Source organism: Indicator indicator, chromosome 5 (assembly GCF_027791375.1).
Source record: "Indicator indicator isolate 239-I01 chromosome 5, UM_Iind_1.1, whole genome shotgun sequence".
Lineage (NCBI taxonomy): Eukaryota > Metazoa > Chordata > Aves > Piciformes > Indicatoridae > Indicator > Indicator indicator.
In genome coordinates this window covers 14,989,336-15,001,574 of record NC_072014.1, presented here as the reverse complement: position 1 = coordinate 15,001,574, position 12,239 = coordinate 14,989,336, and the positions used below count along the sequence as shown (strand labels likewise).

Sequence of the window (12,239 nt, the reverse complement as noted above, 5' to 3'; positions counted from 1 at the left end):
CTGGTAGAACTTCATCGATCCGTTACTTGATTTGGCATTTCAAATCTGTTAGCGATATCAACAAAAAATGAATAATAAAATGAGTTATTTGTTAAATACTGTCAGATGTATGCGTAGGTGGAGTTCTGTGCTCAATTCTAAATCTTCAGCCACAACAAGAAAGCACGTTTTATGGATTGGCATTTACAGGGATCCCCCGAAAAACGTGAACTTCAGGAAATTATTTTTAAGTATTTTTCCTTCTCTGCATGGGTCATCTCTTCGATTTCTGTCTCAAAACCCAGATGTTTTTAGCAGAGGTGCTGAAATACAGCCAGAGAAGAGTACAGAGGCTTTGGTGAATGAGCAGGGTCCCCAGAGCTCTGTGGAACTTGAAAAGTTTGATGATTCTGGGAGCATCAAAGTGAAACACGAAACAGATCCTAGTGAATTGTTCTTTAATAGACTTCAGAAATGTACCTGTCCTTGCGATGTACTGGACTTGGCTTCAGAGTCTGCTATTTCCACTAAGCATTTCACAAACTGTGTAACAGCACTGTGGAGGCTCTTCAAACACCTGTCTGATGACCAGCAGCGTTATGAAAAGCAGCTGATTTTTGAGCACCCAGCTTTTCGTAGGCTTTGTCAGCAGCTGCTGCAAAACTCAAGAAGGCTGACCCGGGGTGACTTAGTGTTCAGTCTGCATGCTGTGGTGAGCCTAGGTGTTCCTCAGAACACCCTTCTAGTCCAGACTTTGGTGAGAGTGTGCCAAGTAAGTATCAAAACCCCTCTTCTTCTGAGTTTGGGTTGAAACCACTGGAGGCTGTGCAACATCAGAGCTGGGTTATGTCATTAGTTTAATCTGATGTTCTGTGGAAACAGGGCTCCCATAGTTCATTTCTGTGTACTTTTGGTATACCTAATTTCAGAGAGATTTAACAAAGGGAAGTTGCAAAAATCATTACCCTTTTCAAATCAACTAAATTTGACCTTTTATGTCACATTTTATGAATTAATGTCTGGGGTAAAGAGAAGACAGCAGGTACAGACTAAGACTGGTCAGTTTTTGTTTTCTGAAACTTCTAGTGAACTTAAGTAACCTGACATTGTGAAAATTTAACAGGAAAAGCTCAATCAACTGGATAACCGATGTCTCTCAGTTTTGGCAACTACTTTGTCAGGGATGGATAAAGACAAGAATGTGAGCGCTCTTCAAGCTGGATTACAGTGAGAAAAATATATCTTTCATGTGTTCTTTGTATTTAAATTTTTTAATGTATGTGTCAGAAATTATGGGGGGGAATGTCTGTATGTAAAAGATGTACTGTGATTTTAGGACTTCAGTGATCACATGAGATAACATCTGTGCAAGACAGTAGTTTTTGGTGTTGTCTTTGTAGTTTCAAGCAGAAAGGCTTCCAATGACATAGGGTGCTAGACTACTATGTAGAGGATTCATGTTCTGACTTCAGCTCTACCTTTGTGGGGTTTTTTAATCAAGTCTTGTTGATCAAGTCATTTGATGTATCCATGCCTGTATTTTATCCATGTGTAGAACGGAGGTAGTGTGACTAGCTTACTTTGTGAAGTATTTTGATTTGTCATGCTATATCCTGAAGCTCAAATACACAGTTCTTGTAAGTTGGTGGAAAGCAGGAGATTCATCTACAGCTCTTCTCCATCTTGGTGTCTGGAGCTCTTGTTCCAGGAAGCCGTATGTGCAGGGATGAGTGTCAGCAGTTCACTGCCTTAGAAAGTGACAAAATATTTTGTAGCTGTACAGGTATGTTTAAGGGTGATTCAGACATAACAATTACAGTATCTCCCTCTGAGCCAGAAAGAGGGGTGCTGGGAATGCAGAACTCCTTCATCTTATGCTTATGATCCTCAATGCTATGATATCCCCTTCAGCACAGCTTGTTGTTTTTCCCTCACTTGCACCCAGTTGTTAGTGTCCTCCCCTGAGTTTCCTAGCTGCTTCAAAATGTGCATGCACATAGAAGATTCTGTTATAAAAATGCCTAATTTATTTTTCCCCCCTCAGAAGAGTGTTAATTCCTTGAGGCTCAGAAGCACTCACATCTGCACAGGCTGGTCAGATGCCCCTGCTGCTAATGTATGAAGAACAACACTTACCTGTCAGGATAGCACTAAGAAAGCATATATAATTATTTCTATGTATAAGATATCAGTACTGCAACTAAATTGTGCAGATGTGAAAAAGGAGATGGGAGAGGAGCATGGAACTACAGCTTTAACTTGGGAATACATTAGTGAGGGAGAATGGGAGTAACTACCTGTTTCTTTTGAAGTGAGGAAAGCTCTGTTTAACAGTTGCTCTCTGGCTCAAGGCCTTGTGTGTGTTTCTTCATCAGGTTACTAGTGGAGCAGCGCATTCCAAGTGTCAGAGACATCTTTATACTGCAAAACCTGATGAAATGCATGGGAAAAGATGCTCCAGTCTTTCTGAAAAAGAAATTAGAGGTAAATTTAGTTGGAGGGTCATTTTTATTTCCATGAAGCCTGTGCTCTTGCATTGTTTATAAATTGTGTATTGCTCTTTATAGACACTGAAACAGGAAATATAATAGAAAGGTTAATTGCATTTGCTATATGGATCATAGTCCAGCTATATCTGCAGGAAGAACTGAATTTAGAGGCTCTGAATATTCCACCATGAAAGGGGACAGAAAGTAAAGGAGACGATACAGAAGGAATTCAGGCAGTGAAATGGCAATGCCTTCACCTCTTGTTTGGGTTGGCTATCTGGTATTTCACAGAAGCACTTGCAGGCTGTTCCCTCATTCCCTTGCCCTTCCAGCTTGTGGTTGGAAGACAAGATGACAGAAAAATGATCTGTGATGATGCTGTGTCCAGTAATGGTCTGGGTCTAGATGGCTAATGGGAGTGAGACACCTGGAGAACTCAGCTACCTCATGTGTTTTTGAAATGTCCCCAGTAGTTGGAAGCAGGCTTTAGGTTTTATAGCAGGGTGTACTGGGTTTTGTCCCCTTATTTAAAGACGAGTCTGGAAACCTTCCTTCACACAAAGCCTGCTAGTGCTTTCATCATATAACTGAAGGGCTCTGAGGTCAGAGTTTGTGATAGCATTCACAAAGAGGTAAGGGAAGATGCCACTGATGGGAAACTGGGCAGGAATAAAGCAGTAAAAGGGTCTCATGCAATGTATTAAATCTCAGTAAATCTTAAAACCTTGGACGAGTTACCATTTCTAACAGAATGGTGAGAAACTGGCAGGAGATGTGTTAGAATATGGAACTGAGAGCAGCGTAACATTTCCACTTGTTAACTGAATGGTGTTATTTTTAATTTTGTGTGATTTCTATTGTAGACATATTTTGCATTTAACCTTTGATCTGTATACAGTAAAACTACTGTATTTTAATAGCAAATATGCTTTGTAGCCTGATTTTTACTGCCATTTATCAGCCTAATTCCTGCTTCAGTTAAGTTTCTTATGGTAATACAGCTGACTTTCTGTGCCTTCAGTCCACATTTGTATCTGGGTGTTTGTATTGAAGATAAGCACTCAGTGTGCAGTCAGGTGGCATACAGATTTCCCATGCATCTAAACCATTAATCGAAGTACTATTATAGAAGTCAACTGTGCCACTTATATTTCTGCTACTTTTTAAAGACTTGGTAGAAGATACATATTCATAGTCTTTAGAATGAGTTTTACTGAAACTTGTTTTTTAAAAAAAAAAACAACGTATATGCAAGTTACTGGTAACTTCCTTAGTGACACAGCTCTAGAATACTTGATCTGCTATAATTGAGAGTAAACTGAGAGTAGTTACTTTATGCTTTTGCTGGTTTTTTTGCTCCTTTTTTCTTTCATGTAAGCCTGAACAGGAATTTGAGAAAGCTCTAGTGACAATACCTTCAGTGTAAAGCAGTGATAATATACTTGAAGAATGAAGGATTTAATAAACTCTAATTCATTTTAGATGGCAGTTTTGAAAGAGATAAACCATCTGACGTTCCCGAATGCTCTGCGTGTGTTCTTGGCTCTTGTTGCAATGAATTATTGTTCCATTCCAATCCTGAATGCCTGCAGTAAAAAGATCCAGGGTAAGAAAAAAAAATTAAATTTCCCTTCCTTATACCAAATTCTTCCTAATTTCCATCTCATCTCGCTTTTCTGATTTCCTTTAAAACTCAGGAAACATCTTTGTTTTACAGGAATTACAGCAAATGTGGAGCCATTTGACAAGCAGCAAGACAGAAAATTACTGATCAATAGGGAAAGCAATTCTCTCTTGTCTTCTCTGCTTTTCTTACCATTTATTTGAATTACATATTTTTATTTGCAATTTTCTTTATGCAGACTTCAGGAAAAAAAGAATTGAATTCTAGCAAGAAAAAGATTTCAGAAAAAAGTTTTAAAACAACTCTGAATTGGAAGTAGATACTTACAGGATGGATTGGTGGCTTAGTGTGATTAGAATATATGATCAGCATATATAGATTCACATTTAAAATACATATGAATTTGTGTCTAAAAACCATTAAGATGGCAAAATGTCATTCTTAACAAAAATGAACCAGGAGTGTTTGTACAGCCTTTATTTGTCCTAGTGGTTTATATATGTTAGGACACAGTCTTGAATTACACATAATGGTTTCTCCCATAAGGCTTTCGCCACACTCAGTACACAGGATAGATGGAACACACACAGTGAGCAGCTACTCAGTACCTTCTTCTGCTTTTGTTTTTAGTGCATATTCTCAGGACTTATATAACACACATCATACAAATGATGCTCAGGGGACAAAGCGATTAATTTCTGGGGAGAAGTGACCCCTAACAGAGGCTGGAGATGGAATAGGAAGGGCAGGTAGGGGCACATGTTGGGGGCCATGCAGCAAAGGAATTTTTCAGGTTTGCTGGGTCCTCTGCTGTTGCTAGGGCTCTCAAGAAAGTAGTCCCCCCTCCCGTTTCTGGGGACCTGACCAGAATTGTAATGGCTATGTACGTTATAGGTACTCTTTGAGTTAATTTTTTGTAGCAGCATGGGGGTGACCCAGTGGTGATACTGATTTTCTAATTATGCAGCAGAGAGCTTAAGATCAAAATGTCCAGTAGTGAGTACTTAGCATTACAAGTCAGTTTATTTGGTGCATAATACTCATTGGCTTCGGTTGCAGTTGTCAGCATTCACTTCTTCAAGAAAAGAGAAAACTGTTTTATACTGAACTTGGAAAATTGCTGAGCACGACTCAGAGGAAAATTCCTGTTATGCTGTTAAGTCCTCTGGGAGAGTTGAAAATAAAGTCTAGTTTTGATGGATGCCAATCCTACTATTGTAACTATGCTCTTTCCTCTTGCAGTCACTGTCTTTTATGATATTTCTGCCCCTCATAGCAGCAAACAATGTTCAAGATGCTCAAGAGAGGGCATTGCTATTACTACTTACTCTTTTCATAGGAATAGGTCCATTCTGTGTGGTATGTGAAGCAGCAGTCCTGTGCAGAGAAGTCTGTTGTCATCTGCATTCAATCTATGTCATCATGCTCATATGCCAGAAAGTTGCATTTTGGTTCCATGTATTCCATTTTGGCTTAATTAACGCTTTGGTGCTTTGACAGCCTCTGGTACTTTTTAGACATAGATTTGTACTCGTGGCTTCTTGCTGTTTTGTAAAACCAAGTAGGAAAAAAATGTAAATTGCTTTAGATCCACATCTTTGTTACTCCCTCAGCTGACATGAGGTGGACAGCCGGAAGGCTCAATGAGTACTAAAGGGGCTAATCAGAGATTTTACATGCAGGGTGCAGGGAGGTGCTGAAAAATCAGAATCCTGGAACAGAAGATGTTCCTGGAAGAAAGTCTGCCTGCTTATTTTGTTAATGTTATCCCCTTTTGATGATTTATCCCTTTTTAGCTTGATCCTGTCTCACTTTGGTTTCTTCTACCTGTCAGTTTCTTCATGATGTTTTAGCTCATTTTGCCTAGATAGTCTCAAGCTGTTGCGCAGTTCCTTATCTGCCCTCCCTGAGCCAAAGCATTCCCACAGTGTCTCCAACCTACAGTTTCCATTGCTTTGTATCATTTCTCCTTTTTTTGCTTTTCTCTTGCAGAGAATGTCCATGATGCTTCATTTCGGCACTTAATTCTCATTCTGGAAGGTTGTGACACTCTCCGGTACCGTAATGCAAAATTGTTTTCAGTGTTAGCAGACTATGTTAATTCTACTGCCTGCCTTTGGGACAAAAGACAAGTGAGTTTGAGACCAAATAATATAGTGGTACAAGTAGAATATCTGGTGCTTTCCATCTTACCTTTCTTCATGTTTTTGGTTGGTTTTTGGAGAACAGATTTTTTAAGAATACCAGTCTGATGAATTTGATACAATTAATTTTTAAAACTGCTGAAGAATAAAGAAATAAGAAATAAAAGGGGTGGCGTAGTTTGAAAACTTTGATTTCGTTACAAATGTCTTTTATGAAGGCAACAGATAGGGTCCACTTTGCTGGCTTTCTTGAGCTTATAAAACTGTCCTTTCCTTTAGATTACCCTTTTTCTCTCTGCCTTTGAGACACTTGGCTTTCAGCCTCGTGAGCTGATGGAGAGTTTTGCTGAGAAGGTGACAGAAGACCCGGAATTCTTCAACTTGAAAAACCTTTTGATTATTCTCCGAGTGTATGCACGACTCAACTATGTTCCCAGAGGCCAAAAGCATCTGTAGGTTTTCATTTAGAATGCCTGATAATGCATTATGTAGTCATTATAGAGTGACGTATGGTAACCAGTATTTGATTTTACTTGCGAAAGAGTTCATAATTCTACTTTATTAATCTGTAAGATAAATTTGCTGTATCCTTTCACATTTTTTGCATGTGGGAATTTTTCTTTGTCATTGAAAATGAAGACCTTGCTTCTAGACTGACCAGGCTACTAAATGTGTGGATAGATAGCCATCTGAATTCTCAAGAATCAAAAGCTAATGTTAGATTACACAACATATGATTATAAATGATAGTAAATATTTCTAGCTTGTGTTTTTGTTTAAAATATATATTTTATATAGCTTTACTTGTGTATTTAGATACTTTTCTTCTGCATTTTGAAAAGGTTTTTTGAGACTCTTGATAGCTGCTTGAATAAGTACCTCCCTCAGATTACCAGCACAGAACTTCTGAAGGCAGTGTATTCGCTTTGCATCCTAGGATACCTTCCTCATCGTGCGCTTGATGAGCTGCTGCAAAAGGACAGCAAGGGTGAACTGATACTGCCAGGTCAGGCCTTATTTTGTCATGTTCTTGTGTTAAAAGGGATAGTCTGCCTTCTTATACAATTTGTTGTAATTGCCTTGAAAGTTTAAAAGTTAAAGAATGCAAATGTGATTAATACTAAATGTGAAGACATCAAGACAAAGCTGATGTAGTGATTGTGATCTGAATAGTCTGTTTCTGCACAAGGGCATCAGGCTTATTGTCTTGGGCCTCATGTTGATAACAGTTTAATAGTAGGTATGCACAGGGAGAGGGGTGAATATGAAATCTGTGGAAATGATAGAAATGTGTAAGAGCACATTTAAGCATCTTTAAAACAGGAAGTCTTAACTTTTGTAAACCAACTTTAGGACCTTGAATCATAAGCAAAAGGGTTTTTTTGACTGCTTTGAGTTTTAATGAGAACTGAAATGTTTTCCAGTAGAATTTGGATTCCACATTACAATTCTCTACAGCTGGTAGAGTAGTTCAGTGGAGTAGAACTGCTTAGAGTTTGCACAGCTGAGTACTCCTGAAGTATGGTTTCAAAATTGTGACCAAGTCTGATATTCTTTCTTTGTTTTCTAAATAGCCTTGTAGCTGTCTGTATTTTATAAATAATTTCAATGCATGCTTTCTCATTCCATGTTCTCCTTAACTATTGTGTAATAACCAATAGCGTGCACAGAGCTATGTACAATAGAGAACAAAAACTGGAAAAATGGGCAGGTCCCAGCTACAGCCTTGAATACTATAGTTAGGAAACTGATGATGTCTATTTAACAATATATTGAAGATCCTCAATAATATTTGGTGAAAAAACAATAGTTATTCCTACACTGAAATTGATTTGCTCTGCAAGAACAGATTATTAATGATAATAAAATGAAAAATTCTGTAAGTTGATACATAGATTCACAGAACGGTTTGGGTTGGAAAGGACCTTAAAGATCATCTGGTTCCAACCCCCCCGGCATTGGCAGAGACACCGTTCACTAGACCAGATTGCTCAAGGCCTCATTACATGGGGTGTAATTTTTTTTTTTGTATCCTTTTTCAGATGATACTTACAAAGAACAAAAGGAAGTGATGCTTCGCTGTGTGAAAACATGTATGGAACTTGACAGCCCTTCCTTCACAAAGCATGCATTTGTGCTGACTGAGAATTTCTCTTCTCCAGTCTCTTTTAATCTCACAAAGGCTCAAAAGGCACTGATAGAACTTCTGGGAGATGAAGACATGTTTCGGGAAAATGTTCAGCTGCCATATAAATATCATATTGGTATGAAGCAAAATTAGTCACATGCTCTTTTAAGTACATAATATCCCAAACAGCAGAGTGGTAATAAATTTACATAGGGTGCAAGTGATTAAAATTGTAACACTTTGAAGACACAATCTTTTAATAGACGGTGTCCTCAATTGCAGAATCTAATTTCTAGAATGCTTCTGTTAAACTGTTTCAGTCAATTTACTAAAACTTTATGATTGCTCTTTTTTTTTTATAAAAGTGCTTTGGACTTTCTGTTAAGCATCAGTGAGCAGATGTTAATTGTATGTCCATAAATCCAATATAGCCAGCTGTTTTAGAGAGTTCCCGTTAACACTAAGTCATATTAGAAACAAAGCCAAACAGCAGTCTTCTTTTCTAACTTGTTTCTTCTCTGAAGTTCTGATTATGGTTTGAGTTCTACTTTCCTTTATGAAGTGGGATATGAATTTCTTTGATGGGTGATCACTTGATAACGTTTGTTTTCTTTTATATTTTATATACTTTATATTTTTTGCCAGCTGCCCAGCTTACCAATTTTTCTGTATTTGTAATGTTTTTCCTAAATATTTCTAATGAGAAACAGTATTACAGGAAGATCTGAATAGGTATAACAGACTGTGATTGAGTCTAGTTCTTTAAATTATTTCATTTCCATAAGGTTTTATTTACAGTTTCAAGAACAAATGTGTGGGTTCCTTCTGAAGGTGTACAAGCTATGGATGTTTATATTGGTTGCAGGGAGGGGAAAAAAACATCACTAATATGTAAATTACTAGAGAACAGCAATTACACACAGAGAAGTGATGGTGTCTGTTAACTTTTTTCAAATGAGCAGTTCATTTGAAAACATTTTGAACAGCTAATGTTCAAATGAGAACATTAATTGTAACTTCTTGCGATGTTAAATGTTTTATTGTTCTATTTTCAGATTTTGAAATCAGAATGGATTCAGACAGAAAGAAAGTGCTCCCAGTAGCTGCAACAGATGTTCATGCTGACTCAAGTGTTCAAAGGTGTCTTTTTTGACAGCATATTTTTTCTAGCAGGCTAGTTTTATTTGTATGTACTCCATCCAGTTACTTTGGTTCACTGATTTGTAGAAAAAAAAAAAGTAGTACTTGTTATTTCTGCTCACTGAAACATAGAAAAATTACCATGCCAGTTCAGAGCAACAACTCATCCAGCTCACTACCTTCTATCAGAAGCTTGAACTTCATGTTTCAGAAAAAGGAGGAACAAACATCAGTTATCTGATACTCTTGTAGTGGATACAGGTTTTGAAGTATGACTGAAATTCCTTCCAAAAAGACTGATACAGTATAGGCTTAAAATTCCAATCATTTGTTTGTCCAGTTAAATGTTCAGTTATCTTCTTAAGTCTCTAAAATGTGCAGTTCAGTGGTATGACAATTCATCTCCTGAAATATAATTTGAGTAAAAAGGACCTTTATTTCCTCATTTTAGGTGATTAATTTAGTCTTCTGTAGAAGAATGACCTCTCAGTAACTGAAGTGCGACATCCATCACTTAAGTAATGCTTGTGTAGGATTGGGTAATACTTAACATTTGTGTGCTGGAGCACTGTACAGCAATGTATTTTGTATAGTTTGCTTTTTAGGAAGAAGGGAACTAGTGAATTGTGTAACAAAAAGTCACAGTCAGGCTTTCAAAGCATTCAGCTTTCCTTACCCTTCCAAGTAGGTTTTTAGGGCAGGAAGTAGCTGATTTTAGGGCAGGATGGGAGTAAATGCAGAAGCTATCAAAGTAGAATTTGGAATGTTCTATTCCCTTCTCATTGTTGGAAAAGTGGAGATCCAAGGACTTCATTCTGCTCTAGATGTTTGGGTAGAGGCTCATACTTGTATGAAGCTCACGGAAGATAAGAGAGTCTTAATTATTTAATTCTGGAGAATTGGATAGTGAAATTTGTGCAGTCCTAACATTTTGGCACATGGAATCATTGTCTTAAAAATGTTTATTCTGCATTCATACAATGGAATCTTATGTGAATTCTCAGTGAAATTCTCCTTGTTTGTAGGTTGGCTTTTCTCTTTGTTCCTATGTCTGCCTTCTGTGTGGGTACAACACACCCCCAAGGGAAGCTGGCAATGAAGATGCGGCATCTGAATAAACTGGGCTATCATGTGATTCTGGTAAGAAAAGTCTTCTTACACTCTCTGTTTTGGTTCAGTTAGCAGCACAGTGTTGGTAGAACAGGCCATGTAGGGAATGGTGAGCCTTCTCCAGGGTGATAATTGTATATCATCTCTACTTAGATGGTACTAGATATCACTAGGGAGAAATGACAGAGGAGCAATATAGTTCAGAAAAAAAATTAAAAAATAAAAGCTACTGAATTGTTTTGTACCTAAAAATCCTATGTGACGTTGGCATATTTTCCTGACTTTTATAGAATAAATGATCCAAGTAAATTTGTTTTTGAAATACAACAACTCCCTGTGGTCTTTCCAGCACTCAGTGCTTGGTTTCTGAGACAGGGTAGTTTGGTAAAGACCACAGAACTAATGTATCCTTTCCTTTTCCTTTTTTCAGGTTCCGAACAAGAAGTTTCAGGAAATGACAAATGAAAATGCAGTTGAGTTTTTGAAAGGAAAAATTTATTCAGAAGATGCTTGCTGTTTCTCTGAAGATAGTAATTAAAATAAACTAACAATTTTGAGTCTCCTGATATGTTTTTTTCCTGTGTAACTGATGTAAGGTTTTAACAGAAGAGATAAAGGAGTTTATTCACAACTGCCTACTCCAAAATGCTACAGATTGAGTAAAGTTTGTGAAGCGAACAGTGTCTGCTGGTAGTTGGAGTTTTCTCCTGTGAAGTGGGAGTGGGTTTTTAGTGGAGAGAACTATTTAATTCTTAATCCAAAAAGCTTTGCCTCCCCCCACATCCCAACTCAAGTTTCTCTCTTGAGCTGTGTAAGGGGAAGGAAATTACTATTTCAAGTGCCATTGAAACCCAGCCTACAAATGTACTGGAAGGATTCCCAGGACCAAAAACATCAGAAGTTACATGAGAAGTTTCTGAAGAAATCTGCCTCAGTTTTTGTAAGTTCAGGCCAATAGTGGTTCTGTTAGCTGCATGCGTTTTTGGTTTTTTTTTTTTTTTGAACGTTTTGTTTTACTGCTACTGTAATAGATTTCAAGACTTCTTGGTACGAGAACATGGGTCTGGCTATAAACAGACTCTTGCTCTCTGATATTAGGTGTCTCCACAACTATTTAAAAGAGGTGTTGCAATACTCAGATTTGTTCGTTACATACTGTGATGCATCTGCAGTGGTCTGTTAGGTAGTGGTGGAATTGATTATGTTGTCAGAGTCATAGAGTTAATAGCAGGTCTGGAAATTGATATGAAGGAGAAGAGAGAACTGGTATAGTACATCTTTTCCATTCTTGGTAACATTTACTGGTAAAATCCGTTTGTGCTGGAGTTGCTGAAGTGCATCTAAATGCTCAAAATACATACATTTGCCAACAACAGGTGGCTTGTTTCTGCAGTATAATCAGATCTTCAGTCACAATTTTGCTGTACCATAGCCAGAGGCCAATCTGCATGAAGGGAAACAGCCATGCTTCCTGCAGTGACTCTCTGCTACCTAAGGGTGGTGGCCTTGCTTCACTTGATAAGCTAAAAGTGCTACAGTTCTTTGTCTTTCTGAAGCAGCATGGACACATCATTAAGATGCTGCAATAAGGAGATTTTAAAAGGTATTACGGTGATAAGATGAAA

General features: G+C 37.7%; 1 protein-coding gene across 1 annotated transcript; it reads left to right on the top strand.

Annotated features, from left to right (window-relative positions):
- Window positions 1–67: 67 nt before the first annotated feature.
- On the top strand, window positions 68–11,153 carry FASTKD2 (FAST kinase domains 2). Its single transcript, XM_054381182.1, has 11 exons — window positions 68–751; window positions 1,103–1,206; window positions 2,355–2,463; window positions 3,951–4,074; window positions 6,085–6,224; window positions 6,516–6,688; window positions 7,079–7,242; window positions 8,279–8,500; window positions 9,420–9,504; window positions 10,530–10,644; window positions 11,045–11,153. The coding sequence occupies exons 1-11, from the start codon at window positions 68–70 to the stop codon at window positions 11,150–11,152; spliced, it is 2,028 nt and encodes a 675-aa protein (XP_054237157.1). The 3' UTR covers window position 11,153.
- The last annotated feature ends 1,086 nt before the right edge of the window (window positions 11,154–12,239 follow it).